Below are 18,970 nucleotides of genomic sequence, written 5' to 3'. Positions count from 1 at the left end.
GGAACTTAAGATTTCAGGTGGACCAGTTGTGTGACCCTGGGAGTACATGGCTGAGGTGGAGAGAAGCTCATGGAGATGAGGATGTCAAGGAACTGAGGCCAGGATGGCCCTGAGGATGTTAAAGTCTCCCAGAATCCAGGGCGGCTGCGTGCGCCACGTGACAGCCCCCCATGATTGGCTGACAGTGAAGCATAGTTGAGAAGATGGAGACTCAGCGAGAACTTCAACGGAGTAGGTGTGTACACACAGCAGCATACAGTGTGCAGGAGGGCACTGAGGAGCAAGAGGAACGCGGACCCTTCCTCCCCCCTGGACAAAGACAGGCGATGTGGGAGGGGGAGAGAGTCTGGGTGGTGTGCAGAAGCGGGCTCCATCTCTGCACCAACAGGGGAGGAGAGACAGGGCTGTATTTCCAGAAGTAGCGCGCAGCTCCGGACAGTAACATGCTTCCTGACCCCTGAGCCCAGTGGCCTAATATGAATCAGAGGGAGTAGGCTAGAAGTTGGGCGCTCCTCTGAGTTTGGGGAACCGATGAGGGCTGAAGGCAGGGTAAAAATGGCGGAGGGGGGAAAGCTCGTCTTGACCGGTGAGGCAAGCCCGGGCGACGCAAGCCCGGGCCAGGCCCGTCAATGGCGTCGCGCGTCTCCCTGGCGACGCTACGCGTGGCCCGGAAGGGGGTGGAGCTTCTGGTGGGGCGGGGCATCTCTGTGACGCCAGGGGCTGGGCCTAAATGGCGACACCCGAGAGGCTCCCGGGGGGGTTTGAACTGGCCAATGGGCGACCTGCCGATCGCTTGTCGGAGAAGGAGGAGAAAGCGGGGAGGAGTCGCTGCCAGAGCTGGATTGAATCCGCCGCTGCGTCTCCATGGCAAGACCCTGGCCTCTGACTTCAACGACTTCATAAGGAAGCGTTTCTGGGCGCAGCCGTGTCGCTTCTGGTGAGAGGCCGCCGGCAGGCGGGAGCCAGGGCGCTCCGGGGCGTTCCGCGGCCGCCGCCGGGCCTGGTCCCCACGGGCGGGGTGGCCCCCGCCGAGGTCGCCGGGTCCCGCTGCCCCCCGGGCCGCCCCCGCCGGCACCCTCCGGCGCGCTCGTCCAGTTCCCGTCAGAATCTCGCCCCCCGCCCCGCCCACCGGCGCGGGCCTTCTCCTCCTCCCGCTAACGGGCGGGCCTTTCCTCACCTGGCCACCGGCAGGGTTCTGCTCCCTCCAGGCTTCGGCCTTCTCTCTATGGGCAGAAACTGGTCCCCTCCTGCCCGCTGGTGGGTGGTCGTCCCTTCTTTCCGCCGACAGAGACTGGCCCCGCGCCCTCTTGCCCGCCGGTGGGCGTCGCCCCGTCCGCCTCGCCCTCCCTGAGGGCCTCGGCCCGGCAGTTATTTGACGGCTTCTCGTAGGCAGCGCAGTCCCCGGGGACCGCCTCCGGGGCGCCCTACCCCGTTGGGTGGGTTCACCTGTCCAGCGGGCCTCCCGGTTCTCCCGCCGCGCTCCCTGCACGACCCGACGTCGAACCCGCTCTAACTCGGATACTAAATCTCAGCGGCCGCTGCTTCGCCCTGGAGGATTTTCCCTCTGCCGTCGGGGCACCCACTCGCTGCTTAGCGCCCCTTTCCCCCTGCAGCCTCCGCTCCTTCCTCCTTCAAATACTATTGGTCTTCTCGGGTGTCTATTTTGCCGGGAACGCCCTTCTCCTAGGAGACAGTTGCCCTGGCTCCGCCCCGACTATCCCTCCCGCTCCCTACGCCGGTTCCGGCCCTTTGGGGCCCACTTGGAGCTTAGCGGTTCTCTCCTGCCCTCTGCGCACGCGAGCCAGCATCTCAGGTTTTCCCCCTGGTGGCCACCCACCTTCCCTCCCGCGTGGGGCCTGGGTGTGGTGGTCCTTTACTTCGAAGTTCCGCCCCCTGGCCCTCCCTGGGGAGGGGAGCTCTCACCGCCCCGCCCACCGGGTCGCTCAGCCTCTCCTATCTCCCCCCACTTTGGCAGGACAGTCAGTTGCTGTGCGACTTGGACAGCAGAGGAGCACCTCCCAAGTTTTCATCCAACTGTCACCCCCAAAGCTTACACTCTCCTCCCCTCAGGACGTTTGATGCCCGGCCCCTGAGATTCTCACTGACACGCCCCTCTGGGTCCCCCTGAGCAGAGCCTGCTGACCCAATTGCCCACCTTTGCGGCTTTGATGCCTAACCATGTCTGCGTCATCCTCAGGCGGCTCCCCCAGGTACTGCCATTGTGGGGGGCGCCTCCGCCATAGGGCAGGGAAAAGCGGGCAGGGGCTCCCAGGCCAGGCTCACTGGAGGATTCTCTTTTCAGCTCTCTGTTCTGTGTACTGAAAGCCTGGACCAAAATGTTTAAAAATAATTTTTAAGAGGAAAGAGGAAAATGCACGCATGTAATCCCAGTTCTGCCTCCCTCTGGCCCTCCCTCCTCAGGTGCCCCAGTTCCTGGTAGCAAATAGGATCACCATCGTTGTCATTGGAGTACTAGGTTCAGATCCTTTTTGAAAGGAGGTTAGGTGTAAATAAATAACAACCACGTAAGAGGTGGACGCGGCAGTTAGTCAGATGTTGGTGGAATCCAGGTAGTTTGATGGAAAACCCGCTGAGGGTGAGAGCTTTCCCAAATCTATTGGCTTCAAGTAAACAGAAATGTTCTAAGTGAGGAGGGAAAAAAAAAAACCCATCTGCACAGATTTGGTATTCCTTGGCTAAATGATTAGTAGGACTCAAAAAATTTTTTTCTTTTATATCAAGGTGTGATATACATACAGCAAAATGTATGCTAAAGTGCTAAAGAATTTTTATGTTGCATTATTTTTTCCAAAATAATGGAGGGCGAGGGCAAGATCATATTTTGGGGGCTGTCATCAGGCAGTGGGATGGATCAAATGTACTTTCCAAGTCCCTTCCCGTCCTGGAATTCTTGGATTGACTGCTGCCAGATTTTGGAGATTAAACTTTTGCTTTATTTGCAGATTTGGTGATGGGGCTGTTTATGTATAAGATGAATTACACGTGGTATTAAAAAAAAATCCGTAAAAGCAAAAATAACCCTGCCTCTTAGGGGCTTAACGGGTAGCAAATGGAATATTTTGGGAAATGGTCATTTTTCATCCTCTTATTTGAATATTTGACTATTAATTTTATGAAACTGAGTCACAGAGACCTTGTTCCTGAGCTTATGCCTCTGTCTTTTCATGGCAGTCATTCACTGAGCATTGTTCCAGCCAGTGTCCTGGGCACTTTCGCCCTTGGCCAGACTAACATGTTGGCTGTTGCCCACATGCTGCCTGCTTTTTTTGTCTCCTGACAGACAGGATGACAGCTGGGCTTTTCAGTAAAAGGTCACAATACGTGTGATGCGATGGCAGGTTAAAAGGCCAGCCCTGCGAATGCCCATCACCCCCTGCTTCCATCCCCCTGCCAGGCACACCATGAGAGCTTGGTGCTTGTGTACAGGGAGCCAAATGATTCCACACTGGTTCTCCTAGCCGTGGACTTGTTAGACACCATATGTAGTATATAACTTCGGGAGATCTAAGAAATAGAAGAGCCCTAGTTTTCTGCTTATAATCTGCTTCTTATGCCTGGGTACAGGTTTCCATCGTGTGAGAAGAACAGAGTAACAAGTCTCAAGCAGAAAAAGGTCTTGAGGACACCTTGTGGCTCACCCAGTGTGACTGTGACGGTAGGTGACATGCGCGCGGAGCAGCCCCGTGGTCTGTGGCCCCGCCAGAAGAAACGCTTCTGCTGGTAGCCCGGTGGCCAGGTGCTCTGTCAGGTGCCTTCATGCATAGCCTGCTGATTGATTGGATTTGGTTTTGCCGGTGGCAAGGCTGCCGGGTGTGAGGAGGTTGTGTTAGCCTAATCCTTCCAGACAAACTTCAAAAATCTGAAAACAGAATTTCCAAAAAAAAAGGAAAAAAGAAAAAAGTAAAAAAAAAAAGAATGGGGATTGACAGGAGCTGGTGGTAGGCGAGGGGTATGTGTTCAGCCCTGCTTAAGTGGCCTTTAGAATCCATACAACCTTCTCATCTCGGCATTTCCTCCAGCTTTCTGTCTTCACCGTCTTTTAGCTACCTGCTGCTTGAAGTATTTTGCACCGTAACCGTTCTGTGCGTGCTAATCCGCATGCCCCATTCAGATTCCGGTGTAGGAGGACTCACCTGCTTTCCATCTGTGCTGCGCTGAATCTCAGGAGGAGCTGTGCATTCCAGCAGGCTCGGAAAGAGATGCAGCTCTGAGGACCCCGGGGCCTGGGTTTGGGCTCTTTTGTAGAACTTGTGGGTCTCACAGACCCTTCTCTTGAACGGACCTGCATCTCCCCGGTGGTCTTCAGCTGGGATCTCTGCAGGAGCCTGCTGAATGGCACGCCCGCCTTGCTTCCTGCCCGCATGCCAGTAGTGCTGGTTGCTGTCCTGCTCGCTTGGTGGCTAGGCTTTCAGTGGCCCCCAGAGGCTGTGAGCTCGGTTTTTCACGCCCAGTTTACTCATCCACAGATCAACCTTTTTTGTGTTGTCCTCCCCCACCTGCCAGAAGCGAACCATGAAGGACCGCTCTTCAACTCCCCCCTTACATGTTCACGTGGATGAGAACACCCCTGTCCATGTCCACATAAAAAAACTCCCGAAAGCATCAGCGACCAACAGCCAGGTAGGAGCATGCCAGGGGGGCAAGGCCAAGGCTGTGGAGCAAGGCGACACCTCCCAGCTGGGCCTCCTCACACTTCTAACTCCAGAGATTTGAGAGACAGACACATTTGCTTTCAGAGCTCAGTTGCCTGGTTGGAAGGTAGGACGGTCACCTGGAAGTGGCAGCAGTAGCCTTAGTCAGAAGCGGCTCCCCAGCAGAGTTGGAAGCAGATGCCACCAGAGTGATGCCACGGCCAGCTGTGTGGGGAAGTGACCCTGGGTTTGTCCCTTTCCACAGAAATCACATAAGCGCGGAATGAAAGGGGACACCGTGAATGTGCGGCGGAGTGTCCGGGTGAAAACCAAGGTACCTTGGATGCCCCCTGGAAAATCATCCACCCGGCATGTGGGATGCAAGTGGGAGGTAGGCTCATTCTCGTTCAGGCTTTTCTTCTCCAATTGGTCAGGTTCTAGCAGGCCTCATACTCTGTATGGTTCAGGGTCGGCGGGAGCTCTCAGAGACATCCCAGTAGGTCCCGCTTACTAAGCGCCTTGCTAAACCCTGAAAGTGTGGGAATCTTCTTGAGTCCTGCCAACACTGCAATGCGGTAGGTCCCGCTCTCCTAAGGTGCAGATGAGGAAACCAAGGCTCAGAGAGGTGAAGTCTCACAGAGAGAGTAGCAGAGGTGGAGTTAGGACTCAGGGGTGTCTCATTCTAGAGGCGGTACTCGTAGGCTCTCTGATTTGTATGTGAGGAGCTACATGTCTTGCCCCACGTAACTTTGCTAGTGCCAAAGCATAATTTTAAAATATATACCAGAACGTACATATCCAAGAAAGCATCTTCACTTTTACGGTCACCCCCATAAGAGACCGTGGACGTATTCCATAGATGTCATCAAAACCACTGGAATAATCTCCTGAGGAATAACTGCCTTCCGTGTGAGTTGCCAAGGTTCCAAGAGAACTGTTGTCTTTTTTTAGCCACACCTCAAAACGTTTTGCTTGTCCATCTATCCATCCGTGCAGTCATTCATGCATTTCTTGCGACACTGCTGCACACTGGGGTTACAGCTGCAAACTGGCAGCTGTGCCTTCCTTACGCTTACGTTCTAGTCAATTGCAGTGAAGAAACTCATTGACAAGACAAGGCCTGTGACTGTGTTTTAGACAAAGATCTTATTATTGAGACAAGTAAAGGGCTTGAGACTACAGTTGGCCCTCTGTATCCACGGGTTCCACATCTGTAGATTCAACCAACCACAGATTTAAGAAAAAAAAAAAAATCCATAAAGTTCCAAAAAGCAAAACTTGAATTTGCTGTGTGCCAGCAATTACTGACAAAGCATTTACATTGAATTAGGTATTATAAATAATCTAGAGCTAATTTAAAGTATACAGGAGGAGGTGCCTAGGTTATGTGCAAATATTACACCATTTTATACAAGGGACTTGAGCATCCTTTGATTTTGATATCCATGAGGGTCCTGGAACCAATCCCTGTGGAGACCAAGGGATGACTATACCTTAAGATGATGATGCCTGATATATATATATATATATATATATATATATGTATATATATATATATATATATATATATACACACACACACATATACATATATATATATATATATATATATATGTATGTATATATATATGTATTTTTTTTTGTGGTACGCGGGCCTCTCACTGCTGTGGCCTCTCCCGTTGTGGAGCACAGGCTCCGGACGCGCAGGCCCAGCGGCCATGGCTCACGGGCCCAGCCGCTCCGTGGCATGTGGGATCTTCCCGGACCGGGGCACGAACCCGTGTCCCCTGCATCGGCAGGCGGACTCTCAACAACTGCGCCACCAGGGAAGCCCCTGATCTATTTTGAAAGATTATCTTTCTGAGAACTTATTACTTTTAAAATTAGAAATAATAGTAATTACTCTGAAGTTTAGAGTCATACTTCACTCTCTTGACTCCCTGATTTACCATGTTATCCCTAAGAGACAAAGAGAGTTTGGTATTCTAGGGAATAAATGAAAGGTGTTCTGACATATCTCTCTATATAAAGTGCAAGGAAGACTGGAATTAAAATGCTTTTTAGATTTTTTTTACTATGTGTACCTCACTAATAATCAGTGAAATGTAAATTAGAAACAACTACATTTTAGATAAAACAAGCTATCATTTTTATTGAATGGAAAAAAGTTGAAAAGATTATGAATATCTTGTGTTGACAAGCATATGGGAGGTATCAACGAATCTTTTTTAGATGGTTTTTTGTTTGTGTTTTTTTTTTTGGCCGCGCAGCGTGGCATGTGGGATCTTAATTCCCCAACCAGGGATCGAACCTGTGCCCCCTGCAGTGGAAGTGCGGAGTCTTAACCACTGGACCACCAGGGAAGTCCCTGGACAGTATTTTTTTGTTGTTGTTTAATATATATTTTTAAAATTTATTTGTTTTATTTATTTATTTTTGGTTGTATTGGATCTTTGTTGCGGTACACGGGCTTCTCATTGCAGTGGCTTCTCTTGTTGCAGATCATGGGCTGTAGGCACACAGGCTTCAGTAGTTGTGGCGCACGGGTTTCAGTAGTTGTGGCTCGCGGGCTCTAGAGCACAGGCTCAGTAGTCGTGGCGCACAGGCTTCGTTGCTCCGCGGCATGTGGGATCTTCCTGGACCAGGGCTTGAACCCGTGTGCCCTGCATTGGCAGGCGGATTCTTAACCACTGCGCCACCAGGGAAGTCCCCCTGGACAGTTTTGAGTGGATTGTGAAACCGATTCAGCCGTTCTGCAGGCAGTTTGGCGGCATCCATCCAAACATGGATTCTATAGTTCTACACTTGGGAATTGATGCTAAAAGTCACAGAAGAGTACAGGGATCTGTGTGTGTATCAGGATGTTTACTAAAGCATTGTTTGCAATAGAGAAAAATTAGAAGCAACCTAAATGTCTGTCAGGAGGGTATTGGTTAAATTATGATGCATCCATACAATGGAATGCCATGCAACCACTAGAAGATTGAGGTAGATATTTCTACATGATAATGAAGCACCAAGTGGCACAGCACGGAAAGTTTGGCCCTATTTGTGCAGAAAAGTGCATCTGTGTGTCCATGTGTGTATGGATATGTTTATATGTGCAAACCTGTTTTGGGGAGGAAATATAAGAAGTGGTAAGCAGTGATTACCTCTGGGGTGGGAGGCTTTAATGCTTTATCTTTTCATGGTTTGCTTGAATTTCTTTATAACAAACATACTATATTTTATTTAAAATGCTTTTTTCTTTTCTTTTTTTTTAATGAAGAGACTTAGTAGTTCTCAAATTATATATCAAAGTCATGCCACTGTGGAAATGGACTTCCCCATGCCACTGTGGAAATGGGGTTCTAGGACTATGGTCCCCCCTGGAAAGCTCAGTGCCCCTTCCAGTCCTGGGGCCACAGAATTCTAGAAACGGAGGGGCCCAGAGATGTGACTTACCATCTCTCAAGCAGTAGCTGTCTTTCATGCTGTCCTCTTGGTTCAGCCCCTTTCCATTTTTCAGTGGCCTTCCATGTTCCTGGGAGGCCCCAGCCTGCCCTTACCATTATGGACAAGAGAGAAAAGACCACAGGAGGAAGAGTTTGTGGTGGAGCTGGACACGGACCCCGGAAGCTGCTATGTGCTTGTGGGGATTCATGTTTCTTTTCTTTCTTTTTAAATTAATTAATTAACTAATTTTTGGCTGTGTTGGGTCTTCGTTGCTAAACGTGGGCTTTCTCTAGTTGTGGCGAGCGGGGGCTACTCTTCGTTGTGGTGCATGGGCTTCTCATTGCGGTGACTTGTTGCGGAGCACGGGCTCTAGGCACGTGGGCTCAGTAGTTGTGGCTCGCGGGCTCTAGAGCGCAGGCTCAGTAGTTGTGGCGCACGGGCTTAGTTGCTCTGCGGCATGTGGGATCTTCCTGGAGCAGAGCTCGAACCCGTGTCCCCTGCATTGGCAGGCGGATTCTTAACCACTGCGCCACCAGGGAAGCCCCCGTGTTTCATTTTTAAAACCCCTCCTGGTACACAAGATAAGATCTTTGGGAGAAAGCAGGTCTGGGTTTTTTCTCTACCCTATTACTAATTAAGTCATCTATTTTTATGACAGAAAGCTGAAAATACAGAAAACTAGACAATCACTGTAATTCTACTACTCTAATCTGGCTGCTATTAAGTTTTAAAACCTTTTCATTGGAAAGTGCAGGATAGTATATGCATCAGAAGCGTGTTGATGAATTTTTACAAAGACCCAGCTCAAGAAACAACATCACCAGTCCTGTTCTTGTCACTGCCACCCTAAAACTATTAATATTTCGGTACATTTATTATCACTTTTTCCCATGCGGAGTTTTTTTTTTTCAAATTGTAATCATACTGTCTATACATTTTCCTATTGTCTTTCTTTTATATATTAAAATAACTCTTTTTCTTATAAAAGCAATGCACAGTCATTGTTGAAGATTAGAAAAAATTAGAAAATCTAAATCAGCATAAGGAAGAAAGTAAAAACCACCTGTAATTCCACCACCCTGAGAAGAGACCCATGTAACTTCTAGGTGCAAGACTTCTGGATCTTTTCTTGTGAATAGACGTGTTCTTTTGACTTTTGTAACAATGGGATTATATTTTACTTATTGTTGTAATGTTCTTTTTTCCACATATTTTGACTATGTTTATATCGCACATTATTTTTTAAGGCATTGTTCCATTGTGTGTACATTTGGGTACTGTTAAGTATTTAACCAACACTATCTTGCTGTACATTTATCTATACCCTAGCCTTGAATTTAAATATTAATTCACATTCTTAGATGTTCTTGATAAATTCCTCAAAAATAGAATTGCTGGGACAAAGGGCACATACATTTTTTAAATTGCACCCTATGAGTCCTACTTGTTTGACATAACAGTTTACACCCATATAAAACACTTCCTTTGGGAGGGGGAAGGGTAAGCTGGGATGAAGTGAGAGAGTGGCATGGACTTATATATACTACTGAATGTAAAATAGCTAGCTAGTGGGAAGCAGCCGCATAGCACAGGGAGATCAGCTCGGTGCTTTGTGACCACCTAGAGGGGTGGGATGGGGAGGGTGGGAGGGAGACGCAAGAGGGAGGAGATAGGTACATGTATAGCTGATTCACTTTGTTATAAAGCAGAAACTAACACACCATGGTAAAGCAGTTATACTGCAATAAAGATTTTTTAAAAATTAAAAAAATAAAACACTTCCTTTTATTCCTGATAGCCATCATCTTTCCCTGGAAATTAGCACAGAAGTTTAGCCACCTCAGCTTACGAGAAGGAAAAAACGGTGCAAACAATGAGAAATAGCAATTACTTAATACAATGGAATAAATGTATAGAATGAGAGAGTCAAATTCAATATATCAAAATCCCATGGAGGGACTTACCTGGTGGTGCAGTGGATAAGACTCTGCACTGTCAATGCAGGGGGGCTCGGTTCGATCCCTGGTCAGGGAACTAGATGCCACATGCATGCCGCAACTAAGAGTTCACATGCCACAACTCAGGAGCCTGTGAGCTGCAACTCAGGAGCCTGCCTGCCACAACTAAGGAGCCCGCCTGCTGCACCTAAGACCCGGTGCAACCAAATAAATAAGTTAATTAATTAAAAGACAGTTAAAAAAACAACAACAACAAAAAACATGGAGACACTTGCCCCCAGATTAGAATATCTTTTTGAAGTCTTGAAAGTATTATACAGCTTTGCATAAACTTCTCTGAGGGGGACATGCATTTTAAAAATTATTTTTTTAAGCTGATGTATTTAGGTAAATATTTTCTAGAAATACCATTTTAACCCTAAATAATTCAGTATGCATTTCTAATAACATTTTCTCCATAACCAAAATAACAGTGATTAGTCCTAAAAACTTCACTTCATTTTTTTTTAAACTTAATTTCTTAATCATATAACATCTGGTTAATATTTAAATTTCTCCACTTGTCCTTAAAATACCTGTTATAGAAGATTTGTTTGCCTTTGCAACTATCCACAATATTCAATGTATTCATACAATATCCAATGTATTCATATTCATTTAAAAGACTTTTGACATATTTCATGTCTACCCTAGGTGTATGAAAATATTTACTGCCCCCAACTTTTGCCAACTTTGGGAATCACAGTTTTTGCCAATTTGTTATATCCTTCATTTTAAACTTGACACTGGGGATGTCCCTGGTGGTGCAGTGGTTAAGAATCGACCTGCCAATTCAGGGAACACGGGTTTGAGCCCCGGTCTGGGAAGATCCAACATGCTGCGGAGCAACTAAGCCCGTGCGCCACAACTACTGAGCCTGCTCTCTAGAGCTTGCGAGCCACAGCTACTGAGCCCGTGTGCCGCAATTGCTGAAGCCCACGCGCCTAGAACCCGTGCTCCACAACAAGAGAAGCCACCGCAATGAAGAGTAGCCACTGCTCTTCGTTGCGGTGCGCAGGCTTCTCATTGCGGTGGCTTCTCTTGTTGCAGACCACGGGCTGTAGGCGTGCGGGCTTCAGTAGTTGTGTAACACACGCTTTTTATTTCTATGTTAGAAGAGCTTCAGAAACAACATTTAAACAAGGGTAGGGGGCTTCCCTGGTGACGCAGTGGTTGAGGGTCCGCCCGATGCAGGGGACACGGGTTTGTGCCCCGGTCCGGGAGGATCCCACATGCCGCGGAGCGGCTGGGCCCGTGAGCCGTGGCCACTGAGCCTGCGCATCCGGAGCCTGTGCTCCGCGGCAGGAGAGGCCACAGCAGTGAAAGGCCCGCATATCGCAAAAAAAAAAAAAGACAAAAAAAAAACAAACAAGGGTAGATAATGAGGCAGTGTTCCACCAAGAAGGTCGGTGTGCCCTTCCCCTTGGGGTCTCTGTGGTTTTGCCCTGTAGCAGTTTTAGCTCTTCCTGCTCAGCGGACAGCCCGGGATGGTGGGACCAATGGTTGCAGTTCTGCCTTATGACTTCATGTGTCTCTCCCTCCTCTACATCAGAATCCACCTCACTGCCTGGAGATCACACCACCATCTTCAGAAAAGCTGGTCTCAGTGATGCGGTTAAGTGACCTCTCTACCGAAGATGACGACTCGGGTCACTGTAAAATGAACCGTTATGATAAGAAGATTGACAGTCTAATGAACGCGGTTGGTTGTCTCAAGTCTGAGGTGAGGGAGGTAGGGGGCTGGGCTGGCCAGTGTCCCGAGGACACTTGGGACTGCCGGGTGAGTTCCTGGTGGACACCTCCTTCCAGCTGCCTCTGCAGGCCTCCCAGGGTTTCAGGTGCCCCTGGGGAGGTAGTCGGGGCAACCTGGGATCCCTTTCCATCAAGCACTTAGCCCAGGCCTGGCCCTGACCTTGCCTGGTGCTCTGTATGGATGGCCTGGTTTGATTTTTTACTACAGTAAACGAAGCCGGTGGTATTATTGTCCCTGTCTTGGAGATGTAGTGACTGGGACACTGGGACCTCTGTTTTCCATTTTATACAAAAGTTAAAAAAAAAAAACAGAAAACAATGCCCCAAACAGGCAGAGGAAGTTTGTCCCCAGTTGCTGGGCTGTGTCTTTGGGTGGGATGTGGCAATGAAATTGGAAACAACCTGGAAGTCCAAGGCCCCCAACTAATAAGTTGGTGGAGCTGCCGTGGAATCCTCGTTGCAGCTGCTGACGGGGCCTGTGTCTTTAGTCCTCCCCTGCGACTGGGGCCCAGGGCCCTCTTGGAGAACCTACGGCTGGTGGCTGCCTGGCAACAGGCCCACCTTTCTCCACAGCCCGAGGGGCAGGGGCCTTTTTGTGACATCTCTCCTCCCGTGGAGTGCCAGCTGAACAACCGTTTGTATCCTGGCTCTGTCCCCAACCGGAAAGTCACTCAGGCTCCCTTTGCTCCTTTTCCTCAGTGACGAGGAAATGAGAGGAATCGTGTCTGTCCAGAGTCTTTGTGACGATTGACTGAGCTTGCGCCCAAAGGACCTCAGTAGTATGGAGTGCTCAATCGGAGGTGCCCCTTGCTTTGTCCAAAGCAGCGGACCTTGAGATGCGGTGGAGAGGAGCTCCTCCCCTCAGTGGCCCCTGCCTGCATGCCCCTGCACAGGTCAAGACGCAGAAGGGAGAGCGCCAGATGGCCAAAAGATTCCTGGAGGAACGCAAGGAGGAGCTGGAGGAGGTGGCCCAAGAGCTGGCCGAGACCGAGCACGAGAACACGGTGCTGCGGCACAGCATCGAGCGCATCAAGGAGGAGAAGGACTTCACCATGTAAGGCGGCACTGCCCTGGGCACCTTCCCTCTTGTGGGGCTGCCCGAGCACCAGCCTAGCCCGGGTTACAGTGTTCAACAGAGTCACTAACGCGCTCATGATTCCTGGTCAGGGAAGAGGGCCCCGCAGAGTTCCGGGGGGAGGGCATCAGGGAGGCCTTTCTGGAAACAACGGGAGTCCGGCAGGATGGCCAGGTGCTAGGCAGGTGAGTGCGGGGGAGGAAAACACGCCAGGTAGCAGGAACATCTTGCAGGAAGGCCCCAGGGCGGGAGGAGTTTGAGACTAAGAAATGAAAAGCGGGGCAGAGCAAGGGGAGAGGGTGGGCCGAGGGGAAGGGGGGCCACGGAGGTTGGCAGGGGCCGGCTCTTGGTGGCCACTTCGGGGTGTTTGCATCGAGGGCGGTTGGGAGCCACAGAAGGGTTTTCGAAGCGGGAAGTGGTGTGACCAGATTTGGCTCCAATGGGGAGAATGGAGGGGAGGGCTCAAAAGTGGATCTGAAGATGGTAGTTAGGTGGCCATGGCAGTGGCTGGGGAACGAGGTGACACTGATTTCTGTCTGAGAGACAAGCAGGTGGCATAATGTCCCCCGGTGTGGAGGCCCTGCTCTGGTGACCAGGTGTCCTTCCAGAAGGCCACTCGGGCCAGAAGGGCCATCCCTGCCCCCTCCCCCACTGTTCCCTGACCAGGAGATGAGCCTCGCAGGGCATTGTGAGGTGAGCGTCGGAGCTCCAGGTGGGCAGGGGCCTAGGAGGGCTCACAGAGCCCTGTTCTTTCTGGGCCCAGGCTTCAGAAGAAACACCTCCAGCAGGAGAAGGAGTGCCTCATGTCCAAGCTGATGGAGGCTGAAATGGATGGGGCTGCTGCGGCCAAACAAGTCATGGCCCTGAAGGATACCATCGGGAAACTGAAGACGGTAGGTGGCCAGCCCAACCGCCCAGTGCCGGGGCCGGGCCCAGAGCGGGGGCAGCTGCACACCATGGCGGGGTCTTTCCGCAGTCTTCATGCTGACTTTATGACATCTTCAGGCCAGGGCAGGGCACACTTAACTCCTCGACCCCCACCCCTCTTCTCACTTCTGGGGCCTGACCTTCGAGGCTGACCTTTGGTAGCCAGGGCCTCTGAGATGTCATTGTGGGTCTCCTGGGATCACAGTGAGTCAAGGCACGTGTCTGATTCCTGCCAGTATCAGCCACCAAATGTTGTCGTCCAGGAAGCGCACCTCGTCCAAGAAGCCCGCCCTAACTGCACTCGCCCACACTGAACTCTCCTGCCCTTTTCCCCACCTGGTGTTCTCAGCAGGCTCAGAACCTGCCCATCCTTCCAGGTCTGCCTCCTCCGGGAAGCCTGCCTTTGCCCAGCTCTTCTTGCCTGGGCTGCCTGGCACCAATACCTCTTAAGCTCCCCATGGGGACTCCCTGTGCCAGCTCTTCCCTTCTCCACCCGTGCCTGGCAAGACTGCCTGCTGTCTTCCAGGAGAAACAAATGACCTGCACGGACATCAACACCCTAACGAGGCAGAAGGAACTTCTCCTGCAGAAGCTGAGCACATTTGAGGAGACCAACCGCACCCTCCGAGAACTGCTAAGGGAACAGCACTGCAAAGAGGTGAGCTGCGGTCCTAGCCGCACCCCTACACAGTGCTCACTCGGAGCCATGGCCCTGTAGCACCGCAGGCTCCTGTCTGTAAAAAGAAAATATTCTTGGTGCCTGCCTGACCTGAGGGGGCCATAGAAAGATTTGCTGAAATCATTCATGTGAAATGCTGGGCATCTGGTAGACGAGTGCTGTCTTCGTTGTTGAAGTGGGCCTGGTGGCACAGGAAGGACCTTGAAAGTCAGAAGAGCAGTGGAGAGTCAGGCAGGGGTTCAGCCCATCCCAGGGGTCATGCGACAAAGCGGGGAGAAGACCAGACCTGAGTTTTGGTGAAGCAGGCGGCTTAATGGCTGGCGGACACATTGTATGGTATCAGTTTGTTTTCTTAAAAGGTGGTCTCTGAAATATATTTTATGTTAGCAAATGACTCTGAAAAGACTGACAGTATAAACAGCTCTCTTCCTGTTTGGTTCTAAACCAAAGGGATACCGAGAGTCTCAAAATGCCCATGCTGGGACTTCCCTGGCGGTCTAGTGGTTAGGACTCGGCGCTTCCACTGCCGTGGGCGCGGGTTCGATCCCTGGCTGGGGAACTAAGATCCTGCAAGCCTCGAGACGCAGTCAAAAAAAAAAAAAAAAGCCCGTCCTGATGAGATATTTTTTTTAGTTTAACTTTTTTAAAAAAACAGTGTCAACTTCCTTTGTTTGTAGTTTAAAAATTAATATTTAAAATAAGTAAAAGTGTACCCACTATCCAGCTTTCCAAACAAAACCTTGTCTACATGGTTAAATCCCTCTTGGTGTCTCCTTTGGCAGTAACCTCATCTTCCCATCAGAGGGAAACTTTATCTGGAATCTGAGAGTTTTTCACTTATATATGTATCCCTAAGAAACATATAGTATTGTTTAGCATGTTTTCAAACTTTACATAAATGATATTGTTCCATATGTTTTCTTCTGAGTTGGCTTTTTTCAATCAATGTTTTTATGAGATCCATTTTTATCCTTGAAACCTAAGGTAGTTCATTTTCACTGCTCTATTCCATTTTATGACAATACCACAACTTATTTACCCACTCTTCTGTTGATGGAGACAATTTTTGGTTGTTTGCTCTTTCAAGTGTTACTTTGCGCATTCGTCTGTACTATCCTGGTGTACTTGAGGGTTTCCAGAATATATTTCTATGAATGTTACTAGTTATAGCTAAATTATTCTCTTAAAATAGTTTTATCTGTTTCATTTCCAGCTCAGTGTTCATGGGTGGGTGATTTTTACCTTTCTGGGCTTCAGTTTTCCCACCTATAAAATGGGAATAGCATCTTCCATGTGGGGTTGTGAGGGACTTAGAAGTGATGTGTGGACGAGGACTGTGCGTACTCCTGGCATGCAGTGGGTACTTGGTAAATGGTGGCTGTCGCTGCTGTTTGTCCTGGGACTGGGGGCGGTGGGGGGGACGGGGCTTCAGAAAACGTCTTCCTACCAGTTTTTTCCCTTTTCACCTTCTTAGCGCCTACAATCCGGGAATCCCGGAATCCCAGAATCTCCAGTTGGAGGTGAAGGGTCAGCTAATTTAAACTCCCACCACAGCAGGCGTTCCAGGTTCTGTACAGGCTCTCGCCTCCTCCCGCCCATGTGGCCCTCAGGACCACAGCCCTGCCGCGGTGCTTACTGGGGAGTACTCAGTGTGCTGGGGGAATGCTCTGGCTCTGGAGTCCTTTGGCTTAGCGCCCAGCTCTGCCATCTCTGGCTGTGTGATCTCAGGCAGCTCACCTCACTTCTCCCAGCCTCGATCTCCTCGTCTGTGAAATGGGGGTGGTGATAGTGCCTGGCTCCTTAGAGCAGGGGATTTGGTGAGATGGTGTGTTAGTTTGTGTAGAGTCCCCTGGAGGCTCAGAGGGCATGGCCTGTCGGGGCAGTGAGAATAGCTTCAGGCTCTGGGTCCCTGGCCTAGGTTTTCGTCCTACGTTCTTTGCCTCCTCTTGTTGCTAGAGAACCCATAATGCTGTCTTCCCCCAGTTCCTAGGTTCCTGGGAAACTTTGGGACCAGGGAGTCCTTTTCTCTTAGCCTGCGAAGGTGACCTGTGGGACTGAAAGGGAAAGGGGGGTGAGACTTCTTCTAGGGACACTTTATTTAGGTGACTGCGAAGAATAGAGACAGTTCAAAGACACAGCCCTGTGCGAGAGTGGGCAAAGGTGTGAGCAGGCAGTCCAGGGAAGAGGAAGCTTAAATGGTTAATAAGCATATGCATAAATAGGGAAATGCAAACTAAAACAGCAGGATTCATGCTGGCAAGACTGGCAACAGGCAGAGGCTGGCTACTGCCCGGCGTTCTCACGTCCTGTTTGTGTGCGTCAGTGCAGGCATTTTGCAGGGCATGTCACCTGCCACAAATCACAGATCTTCGGGCCCAGCCATTCTTACTCTTTGTATCAATCCTGGAGAGACACTTAGTACGTGCCCAACATGTCCACTGCTGCTGTGTTTACAGCTGCAAAGCCTGGGAACCACCTTATTGCCCAAAGGTTACGGGGAGAAGTTAAAAAATGCCACGGCATATTAGAGACAGAAAGCAGATTAGGGGTTGGGGATTTCCCTGGCGGTCCAGTGGTTAGGACTCAGTGCTTTCACTGCTGGAGCCTGGGTTCAATCCCTGGTCCCGGAACTAAGATCCTGCAAGCCATGTGGTGCGCCCGCCCCCTAAAAAAGAAAGCAGATTAGGGGTTTGGGGGGAGTTGGGGGGAGGGGAAAATGGAGACTGACGGCTTGACAGGTGCAGGTTTCCTTTTAGGGTGATGAAAAAATTCTGGAACTAGATGGTAATGCTGGTTACACAATATTGGAAATGTACCATATGCCACTGAATTTTACACTTAAAATGAAAAAGTTTGTTATATTTTACCACAATTAAAAAAATTATAATGTAATATACCACAAACCATTGAATTATACATTTCAAATTGGTGACTTGTATCTGAATTTATATCTCAATAAAACTGTGGTTGAAAAATCCAGTTGTGACACAAAAATACAGTATGATATCATTTTGGTAAAATTACACATTAATCCCTTCCCACCCCTCATCCCCCAAAAGATACTTCTCTAGGTGTAGCTACGTATAAATGCATAGAGAAAGGATGGGCAGGACAGTCCGAACTCATAACAGCAGGGCTGGATTTGGAGGTAGGGATGAGGGGGACTTTATCGGTTTTCATTAAATATTTTATAATGAGAATATAATTTACTACTTCTATCATTAGAAGTATAATTTTTAGAAAAGGAACAGGACCTAGAGGATGTAGACATGTCAGTTTATTGCTTAATGAGTTGGCTTTCCCTGCCTTCCCTTGAAGGATTCCGAAAAGTTGATGGAGCAACAAGGAACATTATTGAAACGGCTGGCAGAGGCGGACTCCGAGAAAGCGGTAACACACAGCTCCCCCTGCCTGCTCCAGGGGGTATAGGCGACGGCGTAGAGGTGCTGAGTGGCAGCAGGAGGGCTGGAGCCCCGCTCTGACTTTTCTTTGGGTCTTAGTTTCATGATCTGTGAAATCATGAAACACATATCCCCGTCCCTCCTGCCCCACCGGGCTTGTCTAGTCAATCACTCGAGAGCTTGAACCACCAAGCTGGACATCAGCATGAGGGATGGTGATGACGGTGATGGATTTGTAAATCGTCAGAGTCTGTTCCCTGAATTTCCGTATTTGTATTATGGTACAGACTTGTTGACTCAACAATTCCAATCCTCCCAAGGAATCTCTCCCAAGGCAGCATGTTCCAAAGTCTGTTCCATAGAACCCTGAGTTCCTCAAGGTGTTAATGGGTACAAGAAACAAAAGGGGGGGTTGATCCATGGCCAAATAAATTTGGGGAACTGCTGCCCAGCCTGAATGACAAGTTAAACCAGCTGCTTAACTACAATACCTTTTGGAGCCTTTCATGTATTAATGCCTGTTGGGAGTCTCCAAGAGAAAGAAAGAAATAGAGACCATGGTTCCCGAGGTTTGGCCCTTGGCCCTCGGTGCCTGGCCGAACATCGCTGTAGGGGATTCAACGGTCATGGTGATAATGCCTAAACCTGCATTCCCAGCTCGAGAGCCTTATCAAATTATGATACATCCGTAAATTGAAATGTTAAGGTGCTTTTTCAAAAGATATAGAAGATTTAATCACAAGAAAATTTTATGGTAAATGTGGTTATAGTGCAAAATAGGTATCTGACTTTTTAATGTGTGCTAACAATGGTGATCTCTGGGTGGGGGATTATGGGGCTTCCTTAGTGTTTTGTGAGTCTGTGTTTCAGTGTGTCCCACAACTAGCATTATTTTAAATTGTTGTAAAAAATTGTGATACAGATGCTGGGTGCTTCCTGCTAGGGTCTCTGTGACTTGGGCCAATGTATTTGGGACTTGGGCCCAGTGACCAGGCACTCACAGGAGTGTTTGTCCTCCCTGGGCGGGGCCTCCTCACCCTTCGCAGGGAGCT

The 18,970-nt window shown here is 49.4% G+C and overlaps 1 protein-coding gene across 13 annotated transcripts in view; it reads left to right on the top strand.

Moving 5' to 3' along the window:
• The first annotated feature begins 582 nt into the window (after positions 1–582).
• ODF2 (outer dense fiber of sperm tails 2) overlaps positions 583–18,970 on the top strand; it is a 31,242-nt gene continuing 12,854 nt past the window's right edge. Inside the window, exons 1-10 of one of the 13 annotated variants that reach the window (XM_027104666.1) lie at positions 688–937; positions 1,976–2,210; positions 3,586–3,676; positions 4,488–4,641; positions 4,918–5,043; positions 11,637–11,807; positions 12,730–12,890; positions 13,675–13,804; positions 14,365–14,496; positions 17,836–17,907. In XM_027104666.1, coding sequence (XP_026960467.1) covers positions 4,534–4,641; positions 4,918–5,043; positions 11,637–11,807; positions 12,730–12,890; positions 13,675–13,804; positions 14,365–14,496; positions 17,836–17,907 — 900 coding nt within the window. In that variant the 5' untranslated portion in view covers positions 688–937; positions 1,976–2,210; positions 3,586–3,676; positions 4,488–4,533. Of the gene's footprint in view, positions 938–1,975; positions 2,211–3,585; positions 3,677–4,487; positions 4,642–4,917; positions 5,044–11,636; positions 11,808–12,729; positions 12,891–13,674; positions 13,805–14,364; positions 14,497–17,835; positions 17,908–18,970 lie in introns of all 13 variants that reach the window. The other 12 variants (XM_027104663.1, XM_027104662.1, XM_027104658.1 and 9 more) reach the window with 12 other exon arrangements.

The sequence above is a fragment of the Aethalodelphis obliquidens genome, unplaced genomic scaffold (assembly GCF_003676395.1).
Source record: "Aethalodelphis obliquidens isolate GAN/ISIS:26980383/991018 unplaced genomic scaffold, ASM367639v1 scaffold7, whole genome shotgun sequence".
Taxonomy (NCBI): Eukaryota; Metazoa; Chordata; class Mammalia; order Artiodactyla; family Delphinidae; genus Aethalodelphis; species Aethalodelphis obliquidens.
This window is presented reverse-complemented; position numbering and strand designations above follow the sequence as displayed.